Consider the following 26,387-nt stretch of genomic DNA (forward strand, 5'->3'; position numbering starts at 1 on the left):
TATCAAATAGTGCTTGACAAGCTGGCCAAACCAAATGACACGTGTAAAATAGTAAAACTGAAGTAGTGTGATAATTAAACTAGTGAAAAATATACCGATTTTACTAATTTAAAGCCATATTTTCAAAATAATAGCGTTATCGCGTAATTTGTAGATTACAAAATTCCAGCTTCCCAATAGGTGTAAAGTGTGAATATTTGTCTTAAAACGCAGCAAAACATCTAAGCAAAATGTCATCCAGACGGTCGGCACCTCCACCGATGCAACAACTGCAACCACAGATGTCTATATCCTACGGTGAACCAGAAAAAAAGCAGCGAAGCAAGTGTATGTCTTTCGTGTGCTGCATGTGGAAGGTGTTTACATGCATTTTTTCGCATGTGACTCTCGTGGCAACAGTAGTAGCGTACTGTTTTCTCGGTGCATTTACTTTCGAACATTTGGAGGCGGAAAATGAACGAAACGTGAGTAAAGCTATTTTTTATCCAAATTATTCGTAGATCTCGTTGAACAATGTTATGTTGTCTTTTTTGATCATTACTATCATTATTACGAGCACCCTTATAAGAATGTGATACAAAACAATACGATAAATAATGCTTCTAGCAATTTACGATGTGAAACAACCATCGCATAAGATCATTGAGAAAAGGTGAATTAATCGCATAACTGTCACTGCTATAGGTCGCAAATAGTGTAAAATAAATATAGGTCTATACATTAAATCATTTAACTAACGCTAAAATCAATGTATTGCATTTCAATACCCATCAGGTTTCGTTAATTTGCAAACTAATTTTAAAGAATATTTATTATTTTTTAAACAAGTCCTTTTATTTGATGCATGAGTCGACCTTTATGTAATATAAAATAATATATAAATATAATAATATATTTATACAAATATGATGGGCCCTTTTATCCCATAGGTAGTTATATTTTTTAAAATCTATTTTCGGGGCGGCGCTGCTGTACTTGTAGCGGCCCAGTTTTACACGACAGAACCGGTTCTAAATCCGGACCAATCTCCTATACGTAGGACTTAGTTTCTCGCTACGGATAATGGCAAGCCTAGTCCTCTTTAGGTTGTTGTGTCGATACAGTAGAAGAAAATCTATCTTTTTCAACTCTGAACGATCGTTATGTTATTATAAGCTAATATTTATTATGTTATTATGAGTAATTATTTTGCTGATATAACTTTTTACACGCTCTATCAAATGTGTGTTACAGTTTTACAATTCACATTTCGGCATCGTCTGTACGCCAGCGGAGAACACGTTTCTTGATTTCTCTTTTATTTCTTGGAAAATTAAGAACACCCGTTCTTTCATTGCAAGGGTGCATTGCATTGTGTGCTTTATAATCACCTAATTCTCGATATCGTTTGCACGGTTTTCAGGTTAAAAAAGGAATCAGCTCTATTCGGGTCAATCTCACGGATGCTATCTGGAAAATGACCAACGATAGGCCAGTTTTACATCAGCAAAATTGGACTTCTGCTGCCATAATGCATCTTCAGGTTTGTTGTGATGGAATCTCAAGCTCATTCAGATCGTTACGCTGGAAGACTTGACTCGTGGCAGTAAAATTTATTATGTTAATCAATCTAAATATGTTATATTCTTCTGCTGAATGTTTATACCGATCCATTTCTCATTAACATTCTTTCAAACTACAGTCTTTCGAGAAAGAAATACTCACTGCCATGAAGAAGGATGGTTGGGATGGCAATGAGGACGTGGATCAAATTCAGTGGACATTTTTCGGAGCTCTGTTTTATTCCATCATCGTCATAACAACAATCGGTAAGTAACAATACTTGCGTAGGAAACGTAGAAATAAAACAAAAACACACACAATCGCTTTGGATTTTTGCTACAACAAAACAACGAAATTCTCTGCAATACAATCCCAGTGGCGCTAAAGTGGGACATCAGATTGCTCTTCTAGATCGATTTCTTTTCCACCTTCTTCGTTGCCTGACGGGTTTGGTCGAACTGTGGACCAAATTGAGATCCACCCGGGAATGGACCGAACGGTCTTGGCCCTATTGCACCTGGACCGAAAGGTTGGGGAAAGTAGCCTCCCGAGGGATAGCCACCGGGCGAGAAAACTCCACCCGGATGTCCATTGTACAGCGGATTTCCGAAACCTCCACCATAGGGATGCTGTACATTCCCACCGGGATAGTATCCGTGCCCGCCGTACGGAAACCGGTTATAGGGACGTCCGATGATACCGGTAGGGCCCCCGGGGCCCACGAGAATTCCATTACCACCGGCTCCGTGGCCCAGACCACCGTATCCACCGCCGAAGTGCTGTTGACCGGGATAGTATCCACCGCCCAGTGCGTTCCCACCATACGGGAAACCGCCCACACCCTGCAGTCCAGGGTTAATTCCGTACGGGTTCGGTCCAAACTGCCCGTTAATAAGTCCCCCTCCGCCAAACTTTTGATTGAATCTGGTAATTTGAAGGAAAAAACGCATTCAACGAAAGAAAGAAACACAAAAACATACATCCGGTTGTTATTGTGAAGTTCCAACCTTATTAGCGGTCCTTACCCGAAATCATTCGATTGATTTCCTTCTCCAAATTCTCCGGAAAATTCATCATTCTGAGGCCTCGAGAATGACGGTCGTTTGGTGGTGGTTTCCTTCACTTCATATCGGCTCTGTCTGCAATTGGTATACTACTGTTAATGCTCATCAATAAATCAACGCTTTTACGCGAATGGAAAGGTGCTTTAAACGCTTTAAGGGTTTCCTCTGGCTACAACACTATGTCATTTCCACTCAACGTTATAATTAGATTGTCTATTATGAACTATTTTTTTATTTAATGACCCATTTCGTCGAACCAACACATTTGTTAAGAAAAACCTTAACATTGTTACATTATATCAATGGAAGTAAATATCAAACCTTTATTACCTTTCTGAAAAGGAATTTCTTTTGCCATTAGATGTTGGAGCTTTAGACCCTACACCCTGAAACTCTAACACATCGCTACGCACATTAAATCGGTCAGTATTGCCTTTCACGTCGCTGTTTCGTTCGCCGTTTCCGCCGCCCGACCAAGACCACCGTTCTTGGGCGGTTACCGTGAAGAATATGGCGCATATCACCAACAATCGTATTAAATCTACAAAAAGTAAAACAAACAAATTTCTCTTACTCAAATGCACCACCTTTCATCCGCCGTTGTATTTTGCATTCTATTGATGATTGTATAGCTAGTTGACGACAGGGTTCTAACAATACTCACATGGTACCATTATTGCAGCCGTCCAAGCAATTTCACTGGACTGTTCTATCGAGTTTTATTGATGAAAATCCGTCGTGAAGAAATCTCTACTATGATCGTTTGCTAATCAAACTTGAGAACGTATTAAATTAAATAATGACGTATTAAATTAAATGGCCTGACGAAACCATTATTTCGATAAAAATGGTGATTATATTGCTAACGAAAAATAATAATACAGCCCGGACGTTCTTCAACAGAAAACGCCAGAATACATTTATGTCTTGATCAAATTAGAAGAAACTACAGTTTAGCGTACATAGCACATAGCACATAACATAGCAAAACTATTATAAATTTTAGTTTTACCAGCAAAACAACAGTAAAGCATTCAAGAAGAGCTTAGAAACAACTGACTTAAAAACATTGCAAAATTATCATAATATCTATAATTTCAAAAAGAGTGTAGACAAAATGTTTTGTTCGCCAATCCCAAATGGAGGTGTACCCTAGAAGTGTCTAGTTCGCGGATACAATCGCTGATGTTGCATTGAAGCTTGCCAAGACCTACAACAAGGGTGAGCAAACTTTGATGAAGCAATTTATCAAAATTCAACGTGCAAAGAACAATATGAAACATGTTCCACATGTAAATAATTACTTCAAGCTATTAACTGTGATAATTTAGAAACTGATTCATACTAAATTTAGCAAAAAACGACAAAGTAAAACAAACAATGGCATATAAAAACTGTGTCACACTATTAGAGGGAAATAATTGTGATTCAAACAAACCATCAGAAGTCCATTTAAGACATACTGTATCAAGCTGGAAAAAATAGCCGAAAGAATTTAGCCAGTTTGCGGACGGAACAATTAAATAGTCCACGTTATAGCAAACAAACATGTTTCGTATGCAGTTTCTAGTTTCTCCTTTTATACAGTTTTTTTTTTCAAATTTCAATTTGTTTGTTCCACATTTTTGTTTTCACATTTGATTTTCATTTTCATTCATTCACCAGATCCAATTTGTCGTTTATTTACGCTTAACAGCAAGAGATTTATGCTTTACAACGTATAAGTTAACGTCAACGTCGGGAGTTATTTTTTTGTTGTTGGTTATTATTTATTATTAGTTATTTATTTTTGTGTAACAAATCTATCTTTGGTTCGAACCGCGATGGTAATCCAAAGTGTCCATTGTCGATTGTCCATTCCGTGTGTGGTATGAATGACATGATATTAAAAAGAATTGTATAACACAACACGAATTTCACAACATATTTTAAAATCGAAGCTTATTACACAATGTTCAAAGTGCACAAAGATAAACACATTATTCTGTATTTTCCACTCTATGTTATTATAGAAGGATAACACACACACAAATCTAATTAAACTTATTATATTGGTCTTTGTAACTTGGCCGTTTTAATCACAAATATTTTGTTAAGAAGACACTATGGATAACATTCTTCAAATAATAACATCCTCAATAGTTTGTCAATAACATTCACACGAAGCTTAAAAGCTTTACTTTGATGCACACTGGCTAAATAATATCATACGGTTCTATTTCATAAATTTGTTATTGCGTTAACAATCATTCACTTCATTTTGCACGTTGTTCCGCTTAACTTTACTTAACTGACCAACAAGATTCAAATACTACACTTTTTTCAAACATAAAACCAAACTAACCACAAGCATAAGAGTAGAAGCACTATGCCTTCTTCACCTTAATTCCCATGCTGGTAGTAATGAAACGGTATCCAACGAGTGAACCGAAGACAAACGTCGCCGTCGCTCTACTAAACTACCGATTTTAAAAGTTTACAATTCTTATACCAAAAAACCCATTCATCGCACACGGGGATGCAAACAAACCGATACTACTACTAGCGCTCGTGACGCTATTCGCTATTCAACGTGGTTTGTAAGCGCTTCATTGTCTAGGTTGAGCACGAGAGCTCAAAACTCCAGTCATCAACTTCACGCACTCCTTCGGTCTAAGTTCATGTAAATTTGTGCAACACCATCGTCTCCAGTCCGGATCCGGTGAAACGAAAACAAAAGATACCATGAAACGCATCACGCTGTCACGCTGGTCACTTGCAAGAGAAAGGAAACTGTCACACGGTGGCGTGAATGCCAAACCAGACACAAACAATCAAAGCAAGCAAATAGACAACTTACGGCAGCGAATCAACGGCCGTCATCTTCTGCAACCGGTGCGTTTAAAGGCACGATTTGTAGTTTCGCCGGCTTTGTCTGGCTCCCTGTGAAAATTCCCAGTAAACAAAGCATGGGTTTTCAGTAGCAGGACGTTGCATAACACACTATACGGATGACCGACTAGACACCTAGCAAAGTAAGTTGTTTTTTTTTAACGTACCAGTTGCCATATTGGCCAGTTCAACATATTTTTCTTTCATGGAAAATATTAGATTAATAGATATATGCCAATAAAACGAATTGTTACACAGAAAGTAGAATATGTGGGACTTATATTCAAGACCATTCTTGATCAAAGCATATTTCTGTTCATTTCTTATTTTCACTTATTCAACGTTGAAACAAAGAGTTATGCAACTCCTTTTGAAGAGTTTGTTCATGTGAAGTAATACATTGTAATACATTAATACATACATAATACATGATGTCTTTGTTTGTGTTTCGCAGTTTTTCTTCTAATTCATCGCATGTAAAGGTGTCTAGGTTTCTTTATTAGAAATAGCATTGAATTACATTATTCTGAACTATTACTTTATATATGTTTAGCTATTTTGAATCCAGAATCATTTTCTAACACTGAATATATATGCAGCTTCCGGGCTGAAAATAAAGATGCTTTATGATGCTAAAAGCCAGAATTTATGAATAGCCCGGCTCTACAACCTGTTTTGCTAATATGTTCACCGCACCGCTGCAGAGCCATTCGGATGTGGGTTAAGGTCAGCATTGCCAAATACAGTTTCACACCCACAGCACCTGAATGAATGCATGACTCTGCTATGATGCTTTCAAGATTTGCCTGCTGGTGGGCAAAGACATTTCACTTCCTGTGGACCGTGTCTGTGTCTTTGCTGTATGGTCTGCATTGCCTTTGTGAAACCGTTTTCAAGTTCGTTCATCAGGTATTTTGTTTTCCTTTTTTGCGCGCTTCATTGCCGTCTGCTTTTAACACAAACCGGACATTCTGTTTATACGCGTAATACAAAGGTGGATGCTTTTTTTCCAGCACGTGGCTCCCTGATTTGGTCAGTGTTTACCGAAACGATTATAATCAAGTGCTTTGCCTGCCAACGAGTTAAATTACTCATACTATTAAATTATTCAAGCACGTGACGAATACCTATTTTTGCACTAAATCTAGTTGAGAAAACTCTTCTGCAATCAAACACTTTCTTTCATTTCACTGAAACTACTTAATAATTGACAAAGCTACGAACAATTCGGTTTTTACCCTATAGCATTTATTTTGTTAGCTATTAAATTATATTAAAATATTACCTTTTTATTCTAACGCTCGATACTTCATACTTCTTGCATCTTCATAGCTTTACTACTGGTTTCAAATAAGATCAATTGTCTTTACACGTTTTCCCAGCTCCACTGTTTTCAATAATAACTACTAGATGGCAGATAGAGACACAAAGAATAAAGATTTTGCAGCTGTGCGGAAATTGTCAATGACATAATATAATAACTAATGAAGTGAAAGGCTGTAGTCTCACTAGAAAAAAAACCTTCAACTTTCAGCTAGATGGCTACTTCCTCAATAATTACTTTTTATTACGTTCACACAACAAGGATTTCATATTCATTAAAGCTATACACTATGCTGAACATTAAACATAAAATACAATAGAAAATTTTAATATGTAGTAAGTACAAGAAGTTCTAGTTCGTAATATGTAAAATGCATACAAAATTAAATGAATCACAGATAAAGGATTGATTTAACTTAATTACATTGCTACTTTTTTCAGATCTGCATAGGTTTCAGGTTCAGAACAAGCAATTAAATGCTGCACCATTAGTGACTCGCAATGCTCTTCCGTTTAGTTCTCATTTCTTTTCCCTCCGTCCGGGTTGTAGCCGTTTTCAGCGTTGCTTTACCTGTTACGATTCGACACTGACGTTCTTTTTCGTACTAGTTTGGTGTGAAAAAGTTAAAAAGAGAACTACAACAGTAAGCATATACTGTTCATAGCAACGATTCACAATCTCAAAGTCACAGGCATTTCGTTACGATGGTTTAAGGCATGTCGTTGTGTTAATGACACAAAAGAGGCGGAATTTCCTAGTCGAAAATGAGACTCGATCCGCATTGCAATTATAGCTTGATGATCTTTGCGTTATGCATATCCATCATATCCATCATTAGTGTTTTGGATGTTGTGCAACGTACTGTAAGTTGTTGGACCGTTGTGGTTTAATGCACAAGGTATTATAAGTTAGATTATGTTGTTTGCATTTCTAAACGACTGATTAACTTAAATGCTGCATATTCCCTTTTGATCGTAAACATATCCTTGATGTGTAAGACAATCATCTATAATCATACAATTTTCTTAACCTCTTCATAATGTGTATGCGAATTTATGCAAAACGAACTTTGATCCTGGAAATATCATTTACAGGTCTTCTAATTCTCTCGAAGAAACATGATTGCAAACGGGTTTTTATTATTATTTGACAAGAGCGGAGAAAGGCCGTATTGCTTATAGCTAATGGTAACTTAATCTATGGTACAATTCTCATTAGTTTGGCGACATTTCCTTCTCCGAACAATGAAAGGGCACCTTATGCCTGGTGTAATTGACCGATGTTTGCAAACGATAATATGTTTTCCACTATCTCCTCTCATGTTTTCAAGATTTGCTAACCGGTAATTTGGTTCGATAACGATCATACTCTTTTTCACGTTATGGGGATCTAAATTAATCGGATCCATTGGAGGGGATCCATTATGATGGATCTATATTAAGTGGATCCAAACATCTTTTGTCATCTTAGAACTGTAAAAGTCTGCTTGGACCTTCAAGACCTTGGAATCTTCAATGATCTTCCTAACGGTTTTTAATTTTGGACTCACTAAAAGATCGTCGTTCTTTTGGCCAATTAATATCCCTGCAAGCATAGATGCACTTTCGCTCCTTTCTTGTTTTTAGGTTATCTTTTCCAACGTTCATTCCTCATTCATCAGCACACGGCAATACCTGCTCTTAAAGGTGCACGCATGACAGAACAGGATGCATTAACTCACAGGATGTCTAAATTCTGTGTCCCATTCTAACGTGTTGATTCAAATTTATTTACTTCCACCGAATTTTTTAATTGTCTCAATATTCTCCTCATACCCTCGTTAAGATAGGCATTATAATTTAGAACAACGATACCCCGGTTTTAACCCTGATTTGATACGCACAACTATGCAGCTCAGTTTTGCAACATGAAAGTCGTGGACAAGGAGGTGGTATTTGATAATTCATAGCATTCTTACTATTATTGCTCAGAAACATTGCAAAATTATTATAATCATTCAAACGTCAAATATCAACAAGTCGCAAATGAGTACGATTATCTAACAATCCTAGCATTGAATTTACATTTTAAAAACAGTTTAAGTAATACTTTCCAATGATTTTCATGCAACAACACATTTCAAATTGTATCTCTTCATTCATTTATTTTGTTTTCGACTTACTTAGGATACGGTCATATAGCTCCAAAAACATACATGGGAAAAATATCGACCATCTTCTATGCTATTTTGGGCATTCCACTCATGTTGCTATGTTTATCCAACATTGGAGATATCATGGCTAGCTCCTTCAGGTAAGATTGATTGATTGACGATTGATAATACATTTTTGAGAAAAAGTCAGAAATAAATCTATGTACTTACTAGTAATATTTTCTGTATCTCTGTTCCTCAGATTTCTTTATTGGCGTGTATGTTGCTATGTCTGTACAAGAGAACCTAAACGTTCCAATTCTAGACGGAGCCGAAGCAGTCGTGGTACAGTAAGGCAAGGGTGAGTCATTACATATCAATATATTTTTTGTATAGTGCAATGCATATAAAAGTGTGTACAATTTCGATCGAGCTACACTAAACATATATATTAGTTTATAGACAAATAGAAAATTCATTCGATACAAGCGATACATCCTTTCAACGCATAAAAATAAGCAATTGTTAATAGAAATAATGTAGCTTGACTTGATACACAACTTGATCAACTTGATACACATTTTTTGGGTTGGGTCATATAGTTAAAACAGCCGGTTTAAAATCCATTTAAGGCCTGTAAGCCCATTACAGTGAATTAGTAAAAGAAAGGGAGTAGGGAAGCTTAATTGGTAATGCGCCGGTCTTCACACGACAGATAAAATATAAATAACGGCAATGGTTTCAGACATTTGCGAAGGAAAGACAGCTTTGGCACGAACTCTCATTCATTTATTTTTACCAATATCTTAAGACTGTTGGTACTGTATTAGAAGCCTAGCTGGACATCTTACAAATCGCTTACGTATTGTTTGTGTCAAGAGCAATATTTTCGTACACTTGTAAATCAATTACGTCAAACAATTAGGAAGCTCTATTGAACATAGCTACTAATAAGTTCAACAAATTTACGATCATACTAAAAAAAACACTACACTACGGTACATTACATTACTGCATTTAGTATGAACATAGGTATAACCAACCATGTCTCATATATAACATCTTTAGAAGAAGCTCCGTCAGATCAGGCCAAGCAGCGGGAACGAATTTAAGACGTTCAGTTCGAAATTCACAACGTTCTGCTGATTCAGGATTCGACCCATACTATGAACCGGGTCTCTCTCATTCATATTCGGATACAGATTGTAGGTAGGTACTTGCATGTTTTGCCTCCGATAATATGTTATTTATAGCACAGCATAATGCATTTCACTCTCTTGCGACAGGTACAACGCCGCCATGGATGATCCGTACTATCCAGATAACGATCGGGGTATGCGACAACAAGCGAAATATGATAACTCGAACTCCAACAATTCAGGTGGAATGCGATCACAAATGAGAGGTCCACCCAATAACGACGCATTCATGAACGATGAGTATCTGTCAGCCTCGCCACAAGTAAAACGGCCACCGCCGGGACATTCCCGTGCTGAATCAATGGGTCTTGATCAGTCGCAACGTTCGCTGCAAAAACCTAGACAGATCGACGGACAGTACAGAAAACAGCAAGGTTTGTTACGTTTGTTCTTTTATCCTCTGCTAAGGTGCTCGCTTAAGCGTCAAAAGAACAACCTCCTTTATATACGTCTTCAAGCTCGACTCCTACCCATACATTTTATGATTTCATTTGAATAGGAATGCGTGCACAATCGCTAGATCGTCGCATGTTTCGACAGGACTCGCAGATGATAGACATGGACGATGATTCACCATGTAAAACGCCAATACTATGCAATAAATATGCGCTAGACGACGTTGACGACCAAGACGGACGACCAGCGAGACCGAATCCACGCAGTCAATCGATGCCGCGTCAGACCGGTCGCTACGGCGACCGTTTGATGCCGGACCGGATGCCCTACTACACGGAGGACAACGAGATGCCAGAAAATTTGCATACCGTGCGCAAATCAGCCCCTCAAAGACGACGTGAACCGCGTCCCGGTAAGCGAATGCGCCGCTTCTTAGCAAGCGTGCCGTGGATTGGCAACCTTCCCTAGACCACCAACATGCCACAAGACGATGATAAATTACACTTTCATACTCTGCTAGTCCGAGAACCACAGTCGGAATCGGTCCGTTTAGCACACATTGGTCAAAGCAAAGGGCAGAATTTTTCAAATTAATGAACGTGGAGGATCGTGGCAGCATCCGGGGTGCCATATGAATTATTTTCGAAGGATCAAACGATCTTCTAACTTTAGTTTTTTTTCCAATGGACTGTGTATCATTCACAAGTTTGGAAATATTTTTTGTATACTTTTCTGTTTCATACAGTGTGCAATATTTGTTGCTAAAAGATTCATCACATGTGTCACTCACCCAAAACGTGACATTTTGTGGTAAACTTTTCGCCCATCAGCTCGTCAGTAGACCATAGTGTGGCGCCACCATTCCATCCCCGATCGCCACTAACCTGGCTGCCGCTCTAGTGCATTTTTAAATTCAATGCCAGCTGTTGAGCACGAGCCAACGCAACTTTATGATAGCTGTCTGAAGAAAGATGCTGCTCAAATCCCACCAACATCAAACTGCCTCTGCGCGTGGGTCATAATTTACCGTTAATTATATGTTTTTAATTAAAACGCTTTCTGTTTTTTCCTTCCTTGTACCGTTTTTGTACACACACATTTCGACTACAGTGCCAGCGCCATCACCACGCATAATGTCACCGATGGGATTCGCAGTTCATCGCCAGGCCCGTCATTTACAGAATGTGATCGATGATAACTCGCTCTACGATGACGAATGGGACATCCACAGTGGCGAGCTACCACCGTCCTCCATCGTGCGACCAGTGCCGATCTGGTTGTGCGTATTTCTAGTCGTTAGTTATATCATTGCCGGCGCATTTATGTTCTCTGAATGGGAAGAGTGGAGTTTTCTCGATTCCGCATACTTTTGTTTCATCACCCTCACCACTATTGGTAAGTCAGTGTTTTTGTTCTATTTTCATCAGGTATTAGTTGTTTCTGCGCCAACGCAAAACTTGTACACTAAAACACATGTACATACAACCGTTGTTATTGTTAGTATACATCAGCTTCAACATTTACAGAATACAGTTTAAAGTTAGTATTTGTTCCAAAATCTAAAGACCTCTTATCTCATACAAGCCATCATGAGAAGATTAAGAGTCATAAAAAGTAACACTAAAAGAAATGTGATTGATCGATTGATTGATCGATATTTTTATGAAAAGCAATAAATGCAATGCACTTTCAATGGCATAGACCTACCTCTTGAACAAGAAATGAAAGACTAAACAAACCCCTCTTTTTAAGAGGAAGTCTTTTAAATTGGGGAATAATTGATGGTCCGATAGATGGAGAACAACGTGTTATCAATTGAAGTTCTAAATACTGTTTTTAGCTGACATTAATATCGCCATTGTCGAAACATTTGGACCATCGTCTAACACTTCTTCATCGATCAGGAAACACCACTCACCTTTCCAAAAGCTTTCTTGGAAGTATTCCAAATTTTAATGCATCAACCAAAAAGCCCATTCCAGATATGAAGCGAGTCCGACTGTTAAAATTGACTATTAGTGTTTGACTTTGATTGAAGAGGGATTGTTACGCAAATCACTTTATATTTGTGTTTATTGTAAACCACTTTATCAAAGTGCTAAACTTTGTTAATTAGTATGACCGGCGATAAACCGAGCTTTGGAAGCTCGCTACACCAAACAGAAGGTCCATTGCTTATAATTAAGCTTATGATATGCTTATAATAAAGAGACTTGCGGCATTTAAAATGCTTAAAACGACGCAGATTTGAGTGAAAATTTCAATCTTCATACCAATTGAACAATTTTTTTTTATATCCGTAAACAATCAGTAACAGGCCGTATTTCTTAATTGTGTTGGAATCTGAACCTAGTGTACAATTTACTTTAATTTATAGACATTTCCTTTTCCAATCAGTACAAAGGGCACCTTTTCCCGGGTGTACTCGGTCGATTTGAATGATTTTAAAATGTTTACAAATACCTCACCCGCTTGTAGTAGCTTTATATTTATATTATATTATTTATTCCCATTTCTTTTTTTCTCTCTCTCTCTCTATCTCTCTTCTATTTTCATTACAGGTTTTGGTGACTTTGTACCGGCACAAGGCGTTAAAAATGATTCCGAAATTTCGATAGCACTCTGCTCGCTTTATCTCCTCTTTGGTATTGCACTCTTGGCCATGAGCTTCAATCTCGTACAGGAAGAAGTGATCTCGAACGTCAAAAGTGTTGCTCGCCGTCTTGGCATACTCAAGGAAGAAGAAATTGATGACTAGATTCTAAGATAGAACCTCTATCAGATATTAGTAGTTTGTTCAACTTTATAAGATCTATTTTGCATCCAGTACAATCCGTGTCACAACAAAGTCGTACTTGTAGAATACTTCACGTAATGTTTTAATTATCATCCTGTAGATTTCAAATCAGTTGTACAACCGATACGATAAACCAATGAAGTTATTTTTTTAAATATAATTATAAAAAAGAACCACTTTTTTTAAGTGTTCCATATCATATGTTATGAAGTGGAAAATACAGCATATGGTTTTCGTTTTACGATTGGTTACTAGACATTTAATTATGTTACGTATGTTTTATTACTATTCAAAATTATTAATTTTTCAAATCTATTCTATAAAATTAGAATTGCTCCTCATTAAACAGTTACCATATAAGCTGAATCAATTATGAAATAAAATTAATTTAAAATTATAAAAAAGTCTTCAACATCATGACACAGTATTAAAAATGACTCCCACTGGAAGCAAATTCACCATTATTGCTCATAACCTTTATTAACCGTATATTGCATCTGGTTTTCTTTCAAATCATTTGGTTGACATATACATTTCACTATCGATTAGAATATGCGTATTGCGTTTGGGCGACTATCACCAATCGCGTTCGTTTTCACGCTCATCATGTTTCGTCCTTCGCTGCCACACATTTGCTGATGACACGTATCCCATTTTCAATTTTGACATCCTATCAACCGTAGGTTACCATTTGGCTGCCCAACCCATCTGCATCAGCCACGCTCTGATTCTATAATTTGCATTCCACACGGTTCCAAAACACAACAAGCATGGCTTTCATCTTCGGCTAGTATCTTCTGGTTCGTACGCAGGGGATCGATCGTGATCGGAAAAAGCTCTGTAGTTTCCGTCAACATCATCATCATCATCATCATTTTATCAGAGCAATAGGTGCCAAAAATGTGCCGACTCTCACGTGCGTCTAATAACATTCGCATACCAACGGCAATCTCTTGTGACGACCATATTGTCCTGCACTATTGCTACTCATTGCTTGTCAGCCACAGTCGAATTCTGCTGGTAATGCTTAATTCGGGCGATGTTCCGAATGTGTGTGCAAGGTCTGATATTTTTAGATTGTCTTCGTGCAAATGTGTCGTGTGTCGTGTGAATTTGGCCCGTTCCTTTTTTTTTTTAAACGCGTGTCACAAAGTCTATGTCGCCAACAGCACATGACAAAACACTACCGCAATGTCAACATTGAAACGTGTACACAATTGAAACGTTAAAGTCTTTACAAGTGTTTTGAGCATTACTCACCCCCGCAACATAGCGACGGGTTCATATGTCGTGTCTGTCTTGTACAGCAATAGCATATTTCTTTCTCAAAATCCATATTCTCGATTATTATTTAGATCGATCAAGCTACAGTTTCAATTTCCTCTTCACAAATATACTGAAACCATATGTCAGAACTTTTCATCCTTCAAACATCACATTAAAATCTCATATTTTACATGTGAGATACTCTCACTTAACAAGTTCATTGCCGCATCACCCAAATTTGGGCGACCAATCTCATGGAAATCGCCTTGAACGATTTTGACACGGTGTGGAACGTGTTAATGATGGCTGTGATTTCACGGATAGCTTTACCGAAACCGAGATCAATTGAAAAACCCGAAAGTTTGCTGTTGGGTTTGCTACTGTATTTTCGATTGGCAAAGTTCAAAATCAAGTCTGATTATCACTAATCAGTCTGATTAGTGGTCTAACCTATTTGGAAGAAATGTTTCATGAAACCTTTCCTTTTTCTATTTCCTTTTCCATGTAATTAAATTCCATAAAACAATTCTATGCGATCCTATTCAGATTTGCCACACTATATATATCAAGTTTTAAAATGCACCTTAATATATTGTGACGATATATACCCGAACGTCGAAATACTGAATCACATTGTACCTACAGTTAAATTTCCGTAACGTACGTCATTCGTGTTACAATTTTATTAAAACTGTGCGCAAGTTCAGCATTAATAATTTTATGCTTATTCTCTTTTCAAATCAAAAAAAAAAATAAAAACCCTAACCTAAGCAGATGTACAATAATGCAAACATTTATTTTAACCATATGTGCCGATCTATTTCTACACAGCGCTATCAGAACAGTTAACTTTTCATAACGCACATCTGTTTTACATTATTGATTGACTGTCATTCAAAATATCAAATTTCACGGGGCCCACCGACTGCCGCCATCGTAGGTAACTCTACCGTGCAACCGCAAATGACACGAATAGGCAAACGCATTCGCTTCACTAAGCCATAGCTGAGTACTCTCGAGGTGTCATAAATTTTCCTTAGTGACTACCTTAGAGACGACAACATCCAAATATCTCACAATGACGAATTGTTATTTACGGAATAGTCTACCCAGGTAAACCGTGGCAAAATGCAATAGATAGAATGCTGTAAAATCTGTACAGAAATACTCTGATCACAAGGGAGAAATGAACTTCTTCTGGTTGTTGTTCGTTTGTTTGTTTTTTTCTTGTTTTTCTTTATTTTTTTAAACGACATCGCTTAAACAGAGAGACACTTTTGGCCATCGTCCATAGGACACGTTCGTTATTCATATTCACGTGAACAAACAACAAGAAGAGCCCTCCTTCTTTATGCTTTCATGTATGTTAAAAGAGTTTTTCCTGATTTTTTTTTCCATTTTGTGTTTTATTATTTCTCTTTGAATAGAAAACTACTGTAAAATTTCCATGAATATTATTTTTAATATCATTCCTTTTCTAACAACGATCAACCATTTATACTATTACAGCATAAAATAGTTAAAACATATTGTTGTAAAAAAATCAAATTATATTTCTTTAAAATGTTGTGAAAGTTATAGAAAATAATAAGATTTATTTTTAAGTTAGGACACGATACATCAGAGAAAAATGAAGCAAAACATTAAAAAATTATTGTACCATATATAAATTTATTTATGTACACAAACAAATCGATTGGAAAACATTATGTCATGACACATGGCAAAAACTCATTAACAATTGAAGAAGAAATGTTACCAAAGGCTACACATATATATTTCCTAGCTACTAAATATTCATGAATCTCGAAAATATCTAAAATATTAAACAACTATTCAACATTTGAAAACAACAACCACAAACTAGTGTTGAGATTCAAATTAATGAATCTAAATGAATCCTATAACTGAATGAATGAATCTAAAGACTGACGATTTCTCAAACTTAACAAAAGTAATAATAACAACAATAATAATATGTCATTAAAAGAACACCGTACGACCGTAGTAACAAATCTTTATGGATCTAGCTTGTTCTATCTTGAGTTGATATCTAGCTTCTTCTACTATATTGTACCATTCTTTTGCCTCAGTATTCAAATTACTTTTAATTTCGTTTTTGTCAAAATTCTTGATCGATTAAAACATTTCCCTAAATATGTTTGTTTGAACTAATTTGAATATACTAGATTAAGTTATCAATAGTTAAACCAATATCAAAGTCTATCAAAGGCATAGCTGCAATTAAGCAATGTTTTGCTAGTATTTTGTCTATCTAGCTTCACATAAATTTTCAAGTGCACTTTTTTATTCATCTAATGTAGATTGTTGCAGCAAATATAGTCTTGCGGTAAACAGTAATGCTATTCAACATTCACACACATTCATGTATTTCTGTTGTCGTCGTTGTCGTCGTAATACTGCGTTCTCAAACAGAAGGAATTATATTCTTGTCTCCAAAGGATGGGCAGTAGAACGAGAAGGGAGAAAAATATGTTCTATTTTCATACCAGACAGCGTCAATCGTAAACACATAACGCAACGCATCGGTCGTCGTCTTCGTGGTTTAGCAGTACCTGCCACCAGTAACCAACCCTTGCATGCATGTTTCTCCTTGTGGTCACTACAATCATTCAATTTATTAGCATACGTCCTGAAAGCCCTCGCATAGATTTTTCACGTTTGCAAAATCAACCAGCTACTCCCGTTGAAGATAATTGAACATGACAAGTTGGTTTCTATGCAATTCTCTGCGGAGGACATTACCTACCAGGCTACCAGGGTAAGACATTTATCAAGCAGTAAGAACGACACCACTCCGTGCGGGAGATGATCATGATCGAACGTGTCATGTTTATTTTTGGACACTATTGCACGAAACACACCACACAACGACGACAGGAACCTCCGTGTTGGAAAACCGTGTCAGACCACTGAAAGCGAGTTGAACGCCGGTTCGAAACTAAATTTTGTGTAAAATCAATAAATCGGTCTACGTTTCGCAGCAACTAGCGCGATATGAAGGAATGATTCATATTGACGAATAATTTCACTCACGAAACGTCTTCAAAACGGTTGCAACGTGTTTGCGCTAAAGAGGCTATGAGAGTGAGCGAAGTGAGCGAAGCGATCGTTCGCTCTTGTGGAAAACATATTCAAATGAATTTTCACTATTTTCCTCCGGCCATCTCTGAACGAAAGATCGCACCAACATTATCACAAAGCATATGCTACAGTGGAAACCTGCGTTCCTTTGCACACACAGCTGTAGATTACTGTACTCTGCTCTACTCGGGGGGTTTGTGTACCACGCAAAGTTATGGTTGTCTGCCTGATGCTATGGGAAATATCTAAGGAAAAGAAAACGTTAGTGAAGCAAAAAAATACTACTCCTCCAACGCATGTAGTGGTTTTTCACATTGGAGCTAGTCTGCTACCAGAGAGCACGCAGCTCTGGTGCGATCATTGCTTGCAAAGGCCAGTTTGGATGAAAAATTCGCGTAGTGAAGATCACGTCCCGATCGTAAAGCGATCCATCACTTACGATGTGCGGAAAATCTTTATGCGTGTCCTTCGTATTCGCTTCATAACCACGTGCGCAGCTTCGAGACCATTGGCGTTTGTTACGGTAGTGTCAAGTGAACTTTTGTCTAGAATTTCTACTACGACGATTAATTGTACGATTTGCTATAACCGTACCTTATTTAATGATATAATCATACGTTTTCATCTTGGTTCTCCCAGTTATAAAGTCACGTAGTAAAAATCGCGAGGTGCATGACTATTGTGAAATGTTTTTTTATAGCCGTGTATCGCGCAAACTAATTTGTCTCTGCCAGTGCCTAAAATATTGATGTGGTTTTCAATAAGCGCATATTACAACAATCGACTTCAATCTTTTCGTGCACAGTTTGTGGGCTATAAATATAAGCACGATCGACCACCTCTATTGCTAACCTAGTTTGTCAGTGAGAAAACACAGGAACAGTTACAGTTTGGGCCGGACAAGATCGATGGTAATAGCTCCGCGGTAGAAAAGGTTTTAAACAAAGTGTAACACGATTATTGCAAAGTGTGTTGTGCCATAATTTTTTTTTTTTTGAGCTCATGCTCCCATCATGAGCTTTAATTATAATTGGGTATACAAATTGTTCATTATACTTCCATCAAATGAAACAAAACCCCAGTGATAAAGGCAATATTTCGAATATAAATTACATCATTTTCACGTATTATAATATACAAAAAAAAATTAAATCTATAACAAAAATGTTTTTCGGTGTTACGTCTTGTTTAGAATTCCAGTGTTCAACAGTTCTCGGAGTTGCCAAAAATCAATACACTAACAGTGATGGATCTACGATAAGCTACGTAATCTATGCTGTGTGCTACGTTCAAACAAGTGATGGTTTTCAGTGGTGTTTCGATGCTGTCACAAGTAGTAAGCAGTATCGGTATTCCAATTATCTTAAGCCACTTCGAATATCTGGAAAGTTTTAATCCTTACCAAGCTTTCCGTGGCAGTGCTGGATTCTAAAGAACGTTACTCAATCATAAATTAACAAAACATAACATAACTCAACTCCTTCGCACAATGGAACGAAAGCGTTCGATAAGACGTCGTCAAAAACCACCATTTGCTGAGCGAGCGAAGGATCATTGCAGAAATTTCACGGCTTTTATGTTCAGCAATGTGGGAATTATATTCCTCGTAGTTTTGTACATGATAGCAGGTAAGCATCTAATGATTCACTTCAAATTTATGGTCATGGAGAAATCATTTCATTTTAAGTTAATAAAAGTTGTGCTTCGGAATACGCACACACACAATAGTCATCAAATAGTTAGAGTAATAATTCAATAACTTGTGATTATTCATTCAGGTCTGATATTTATTTTAATACATTCATCTATCTAATTCTATTTCAAGAGCTTATATACATTTTTACTAATTTATTACATATTGTTGTACCCATTAATCAGTTAATCAAGGCTTGCTAAGGAGGTTCGTTCAAGATGAGATTATCGATGTATTAATCCGAACCTCCAAGCTAAAAGTATGTTAAGTTAAGTACGGTATGATCGCCAATGGCGAAACTAGGTGCATGCTTTACAGGGTTTACATGGCCTCCAGTTGGGAAATTTGGAGAACTAGAACTAGAAACGGGTTTTGTCTAGCTGGGCCAAAAATAAAGCATCGGATGTTTCTTAATTATTCATTTTACTTCAATCTATTCAGACATTTTTGTGCTAAAGCATTTATTTATTCATTTCATTTTATTTCAGTTATAACGGCTCTGTGCCGTATTACCAGCATAATATTGACTGAGGAGAGTACAAATTCCTCAAAGCATTTCCTCCTTTCTTTTGCCTTATCCAGGACATTTGAAGCATTTTATTTGCATTAAAAAATTTGGAAATAAAACAAACCATATAATCAAATTAAACACGCGAAAACATGGTATCCAAAAATGATGGCATCTCTAACGTAGAATTCTAACTAAAAATAGCAAGAATTGATGAAAACAGAATCATTTGGGGCGGCCCAGTGGTGTATTTGGTATTTGGTACAGCTTTCACACGACAGGACCTGCCCAAAATCCCATTCACACTAATCTGCCGGTCGCGCTACCTGTCTATCCAGCTCTATATGAGGTTGATGTGCCGTTAAAAAGGAAGATAGTCCTTCTTTACGATTTTATTTTCGTTAGAACGGCCTGGTCGTATGGACTTATTTTACCACGTATCCTGATAGTCAGTCCTTGCTAGGGGGGATTGGTCCGGGAGGGATTTTGGTCGAGTGAAGACTGTGTACCGGTACCATCAGCATCACCATCACGATTACGATTGATAAGAGGGATAAGACTGTTTGAAAAAAATATTTAAAGGCACTTTCTTATAAATTTATTACATTCGAACTGAACAACACCACGTATCCTGTTCGATATCAACTCCTTCCTTGTGTCCGGTATTAGATTGTTGACCATCTTCAAAGATCCCTTAAATTACTGTTCTCCTTAAATTATTTAACATATTTTAGTCTGATTAGCTGACTACCAGAGGCAGAGACGGCTCGGTGGTATATTGATAGTCGCGACGGTTTTCACACGACCAAAATTCCATCCGGACCAATTCGTACGCAGCATTGACTGTCCAGATGTGCCGATAAAGAAGAAAAAGAAATAGAAGAAGAAGAAGAAGAAGAAAAAGAAGAAGAAGATGAGGATTTTAATACCATTGTGTTGATTTCCGATGGTTCTAAGTAGGCTCTTACAGCCTTGCTGACCCAAAACGAAACGTTGTCCTGTTGAAAAATCACTCAAGGTTGGGAAGGACCAGATTAGGCATCAAATGATTTTCTAAAACGTCCATATCATTATTTGCGAGTTTAAACAGTTTTAATGTTGCCATAGGTATACGTAAACATATATTTCAAGTTATCCTTCAAATTATTAACATCCAATGCTTTATATTGGCCCCAGAAAGGATGATGACACAGTGTATGAAGAAAATTATCACTATATACTACACACTATACTGTGGTACTACACAGGTGTGTTTCTTTTGATCGATTTTGAGACAGTCCTCCATTTTTCATCCCTTTATCCCGTCTTTAGACTTTTGGACAAGACGATCTTTTGGCAAGTACACACGTTTCGCTTAATAAGTATTACCATTTGTATGACTTTAACTTTTCCACATCACCTTCACTAAGTGCTGTATACCAACAAAACACACACCCTGTAGGCGAAGGAAATCATATGTTCCATTGCGTATTCGTTTTGGTTCTGTGAACTTTTCGAAAAATGTTTTCAATTTGCCTTTGAATGAAAAGAATTCTAATTTCATCCTTAGAATGTTTAATGTAAGCAAAACATACAAAACAAGATTATACGTCCATCCTTTTTAACACTACACTTTTAGTAGTGTATGTGTTTATATAGAGCATTGTGCAGCAAGGTGTATGGTGTTTTAGCAGTATGTACCTACATTTATTTTTTTATTTACAATGATCTGTAGTAAACCTGTGTATCCCATTGCAAGAATTATTTAATGTAAATGGCATTTTTTTAAGACAATCGCAAATTAAAATAAAGCATACTACTTCTTCATAAACATCTTTTTAGTATTACTGCTGGGCTGCAATTAAACCAATCCAGAGCTTTTTCATAAAATGTACAATATTGTCAAATGTGGAAGCTAGATTCCAACTTCATGTTTTATGCACATTTCAATTACAGGTGCGTTCATGTTCATCGCGATAGAGGGCAATGAAGCACTGGAAAGGTTTGCTCAAATACCGTTTAAGCGGAACGAAACTGCTATGAGACTGTGGCAAATATCTTGCTGTGAAGTGAATGTGTTCAACAAAAGTGTCTTCGAGGAGAAGTAAGTAATGTGACTTTTTTGTGTTGCTCTATTGCTTCGACTTCTTTTCCCTTGCTTTAAAGCATCTTCTTGAAGCCTGCTAACGTATGAGTGAAGGGATATTGATTGCAAACGACTATGTATGATGCTGGTTCTAAACGGCTTCAAAGACCGGCATTAGACATCTACAGACTGTACACGATAGGGTTACTGGGTGGTTTTGTTTGTCCCAACTGCGGATGCCACAATATTGCAAAGATAAGCAAACATTGATCACGTTACACAATACATAGCATCACGCAATACGACCGCGATAAGACGGACAGCATACAGACAAACAAATTACCCAAAAATGCTCTTGCCCAGCTGTAGTTCGTACAAATATGTGATTTAACTCCTGTTTCGTTTTAGAGTAGGAAATGAAATACGTGCTTATCAAGAAAAAATAGTACTCTGGGCACGGCGGGGCTGGCAGGGCAGCGACATCACATTGGAGAGTGAAAGCCCCTGGAGTTTTTCTGGAGCATTTCTTTACTCGCTAACAGTTATTACTACGATAGGTAAGCAAAATTTACACTTCTTTAAAAAAATCTTCAAAATACTGTTTAACGCAAATTGTGATTCTGCTGGCAACATGGAGCAAAATCCGCAACATTTATTGTAACACAAACTATATTCCTCACATTTGAAGTAATAACTGAAAACTTCAATACAAGATCCGAACATCTGTTAAATGTAATGTAATGTAGAGTAAAACTGCTCCATCCACCACAAAAATATAACAAAAACATCGTTTGATGAGAAAGAGTGGTAGAAATAATGATTTTAGTCGAACCAAACGATAAATATCCTCAATGCTATTTCCAAAGGGTGCACACAGCACTCCTTTACATCTTTTAAACGAAATTAGTTAACTCATTTTTCTCATTCCTCGCAGTTAAACGGGATTCCTTACGAGGTTTCCTTATACTTAATTCCAGGAATGTACCGTCTAACAGAAAAATTCCTCCTTTTTTCAAAAAATGAACATAATAAAACACTAATTTTCATCTTAAATGTTTGCGTTCCTTGCAGGATACGGTAATATCGTTCCTCGTACAGAGTGGGGGAAAATAGCAACGATATTTTATACAATAATCGGGATGCCGTTGTTTCTACTCTACCTCTCTAACATTGGTAAGACCTGTATAAAAATTTAAAATATTTAACACATCTCGGTATTAATCGAACGCTTATCTACACTAGGTGATATTTTGGCTAAATCATTTAAGTGGATATATGCAAAGTTTTGCCTATGTCGTGTATGTCCTGGAGTTGCCAGAAGAAGAGCAATGCGAGCAAGACGAAGAGCTCGTACAGAAGAGCGAGACTACTCAGTAAGTAAAAATATTCTAGCTTTGTGACAGTTCCCTTTGAAATACTGCACTTGTTGAAATCGTGGAAATGAAACTAAATATGCTAATAACATACTCTTTGTAATATGCCAAACTGCTTCGTACATGGTTCAAATTTCAAAATTTTAGCAACAATGAATTGTTATTTTAATTATATTATCTTTCTTCTCAATCCAACATACGATTCCACAGAAAAAACACCCTCTTCATAATCCACATAATGATTGTTAAGTTTAAATTTGTTAATTTTTCAAACCTCTTAATATTCATCAAGTTTTAATGCACACGCAAAGTGTAGTTTCTGTACATTCTCATTTAATACGCTATTTCTTTCATTTTTTTAATCCTCTTTCGCCACAACCAAAACTTGATTTAATCTTGAATATCGTATAATGGCAGTCGGAAATGGGTGATAATGGATTCGACACTAATACCATTACGACGTCCAATGTTGATGAAGAAATTGAGGAAGAAATCACTGCCGAGACGAATACCGTCACTGTTCCAATAACTATTTGTATTATGATAATGATAGGGTAAGTAAACGAAGTCAGTCGGACGCTATAGTGCATACCACTGCACATTGCACATAGCACTCGCTATTGTGTTCGAGACGATGTGTGACCATATCATTCTTACAGATACATATTTTTTGGAGCACGTCTTTTCGCCGATTGGGAAAACTGGGATATACTTGACGGCAGCTACTTCTGTTTCATCTCCCTAAGCAGCATAGGTTTTGGTGATATCGTTCCAGGCGCATCGGTAAATTGTTTGTGTTAAGCAAAACATGCAACGTTTCTATTCCCTTCAGACTAATGTAGATACCATGTGTTGGTATTATCATTATCATAAACATCTAACACACTTCCTTCGCATGGTTTTTCTGTTACTAATACAAGCCCAAAAAAGCTAATGTTTTGTTTATTGTTCGCAACCCACAGCTGCAAACGAAGGGAGATACTAAAATGGAAATCAGTTTCATCCTTTGTGCCGTCTACTTACTACTCGGTATGGCGTTAATTGCAATGTGCTTTAATTTAATGCAGGTGAGTGGTGATGTTTTCTATTCTATATTCAGCAGCTCGGCATAACCATTTACTTTTCGACAGGAACAAGTCATCTACAAAATTCGATCACTTAAAAAGTGTGTCAGAGGATGCTTCCGTTGTGCTAAAGCGGTGCCAATACCAGTCGACGAACCTGAAAGCTAGATCAACGCGTGATCAAGCGATCTTACCAACTATCGAAACAATAAACTATACTGCAAGCTATCAAAGACATAATATATGACGATAAACCAGTTAAGACACATTTGAGTAATAGTGCTATACTTAATGTATTGATTAATATTATTATGTAAAGCGTAGGTTTTCACCAGATTCATACATTCCAACACCTAGCAAAAATCAATAAATTCGTAGACGTACGTCTACATTCACGATAATGCTCATGAAGCACAGCTAGTCATCAGAGTTTATCATCGAACTATCATCATACGTCAAAGCTAAGGAGATCCTGTAATTGTGGCATTAATCCAATCGAAATAAGCAGCAACACGTGCGTATAATCCAGGCAGAGCTGAAGCACACCCAATTCCAACCGATATAACTCCTACCAAGTATATATCATTGCCCTGCTTCACTTGTAATGGTCCACCAGAATCTCCTTGGCACGCATCGCTATATTCATTAACAGGTTCCACCAAGGATCCCCGAGCGCAGTACTGTTCAGCCAGTACTCCATCACTTAACCTTTTGCCTAGAATTGCTGCTACCTCCATATAGTTGTCTCGGCATTTTTTTATTGGTACTGTCCGCACAGTCGCATACATCAAAGATTTCGCATTCGAAAGATCTAGAACACACGATGGATAATAAAGATGAAAAAACTTTTGACACTGGTCGCATAATATTTAAACCAAATTCTACAAACACATAAACTGAATACGCACTTTCCGTGGTGCCCCATCCAGCAATAATCATATCTTCCGTGTCCGGTATATCGTTCTTATTGGCATATGGACAGATTGGAAGAACGCGCACGTTAAACTCTATATTTTTATGTAACTTCACTACAGCAATGTCGTGATATTTTTTTGTTGGATTGTAATTTAAATGTGAAATGAAGTCCTGCAACAAATAAAATATCGTCAGTGGCATCCTGGCAGTAAATATTTCGTCCACAACTGTTTTACCTTTACAGTAATCTGTTGTTCACATGCTGCTGCCCCAGTACACCCAACTCCTGCTAAGGCCGCCGCTGCTTTACAATGAGCGGCTGTTAGAAGAAATTTCACCGATATAATATTTGCACTGCACCTCCATTCGATCTCACCGTCATCACTTTTAACACCCAACCGGGCAAGGTGAGGAAACGTTCCTGGTTCCGCTTCAGTACCGTGCGCGATATGAGGTTTTTTACGATGTTTACAGAAATCCAGAAAAGGTTGACAGCAAAACACATTGTAAAAAGCATTTTGTTGGCAGGCGGACGAATGATCCTCATACGACAACGAGTGAATAAAAGCTGAATCACACAACTCTACATTCATACACTTTCCACCGTCCAAAAACTCCGTCTGACAAACTTCTCCCTCTTTGATGGGAACATTTATGATGTATCTTACAAAACCAAAAGTATTGCAAATCCACAAAATTTGTATTAGCACAATTACGCGCATTTCAACCATGTTGCTCAAATGCTTTCGCTCTACTGAGGCAAATCAAATTCCATACACAATACACACACAAACATGCTTTAATTTTATTGATAACCCGAACATGACGAGTTATCAGCAAACCAGCATTACGCTTGGTGCACGATCATAATTCCATTGACGGGGTATACCTGACAGTCATTTACACACTTTGAAAGCGCGAGTTTCAAATGGTATTTTGAAAACCAACCAACCAATGAATACCAACAAGAATTCATAGTAACTGTCGCAATCGAGACAAACGGTGGTCTTCATAAGATAATTGTATAAGTTTATGAAATTAAAAAAAAAATTAATCGGCCTTGGATATTTAGCA

The 26,387-nt window shown here is 37.2% G+C and overlaps 3 protein-coding genes across 3 annotated transcripts; 2 read left to right on the top strand and 1 right to left on the bottom strand.

The window, feature by feature from the left end:
• The first annotated feature begins 230 nt into the window (after positions 1-230).
• On the top strand, positions 231-13,285 carry LOC128711781 (uncharacterized). Its single transcript, XM_053806668.1, has 10 exons — positions 231-464; positions 1,403-1,522; positions 1,682-1,808; positions 8,967-9,093; positions 9,195-9,293; positions 10,001-10,141; positions 10,219-10,505; positions 10,631-10,939; positions 11,638-11,922; positions 13,089-13,285. Exons 1-10 carry the CDS (start codon positions 231-233, stop codon positions 13,283-13,285), a joined length of 1,926 nt encoding a protein of 641 aa, XP_053662643.1.
• A 5,899-nt stretch (positions 13,286-19,184) lies between these two features.
• LOC128713629 (potassium channel subfamily K member 18) lies at positions 19,185-24,566 on the top strand. Its single transcript, XM_053808490.1, has 9 exons — positions 19,185-19,323; positions 21,832-21,979; positions 22,370-22,518; positions 23,033-23,134; positions 23,204-23,334; positions 23,752-23,888; positions 23,994-24,117; positions 24,297-24,401; positions 24,465-24,566. The coding sequence occupies exons 1-9, from the start codon at positions 19,185-19,187 to the stop codon at positions 24,564-24,566; spliced, it is 1,137 nt and encodes a 378-aa protein (XP_053664465.1).
• A 293-nt stretch (positions 24,567-24,859) lies between these two features.
• Positions 24,860-26,053, bottom strand: LOC128712642 (CLIP domain-containing serine protease C9-like). Its single transcript, XM_053807531.1, has 3 exons — positions 25,550-26,053; positions 25,307-25,484; positions 24,860-25,209 (listed from the first exon to the last, which is right to left on the bottom strand). The coding sequence occupies exons 1-3, from the start codon at positions 26,042-26,044 to the stop codon at positions 24,860-24,862; spliced, it is 1,023 nt and encodes a 340-aa protein (XP_053663506.1). The 5' UTR covers positions 26,045-26,053.
• Between the last annotated feature and the right edge of the window lie 334 nt (positions 26,054-26,387).

Source organism: Anopheles marshallii, chromosome 3, assembly GCF_943734725.1.
Source record: "Anopheles marshallii chromosome 3, idAnoMarsDA_429_01, whole genome shotgun sequence".
Lineage (NCBI taxonomy): Eukaryota > Metazoa > Arthropoda > Insecta > Diptera > Culicidae > Anopheles > Anopheles marshallii.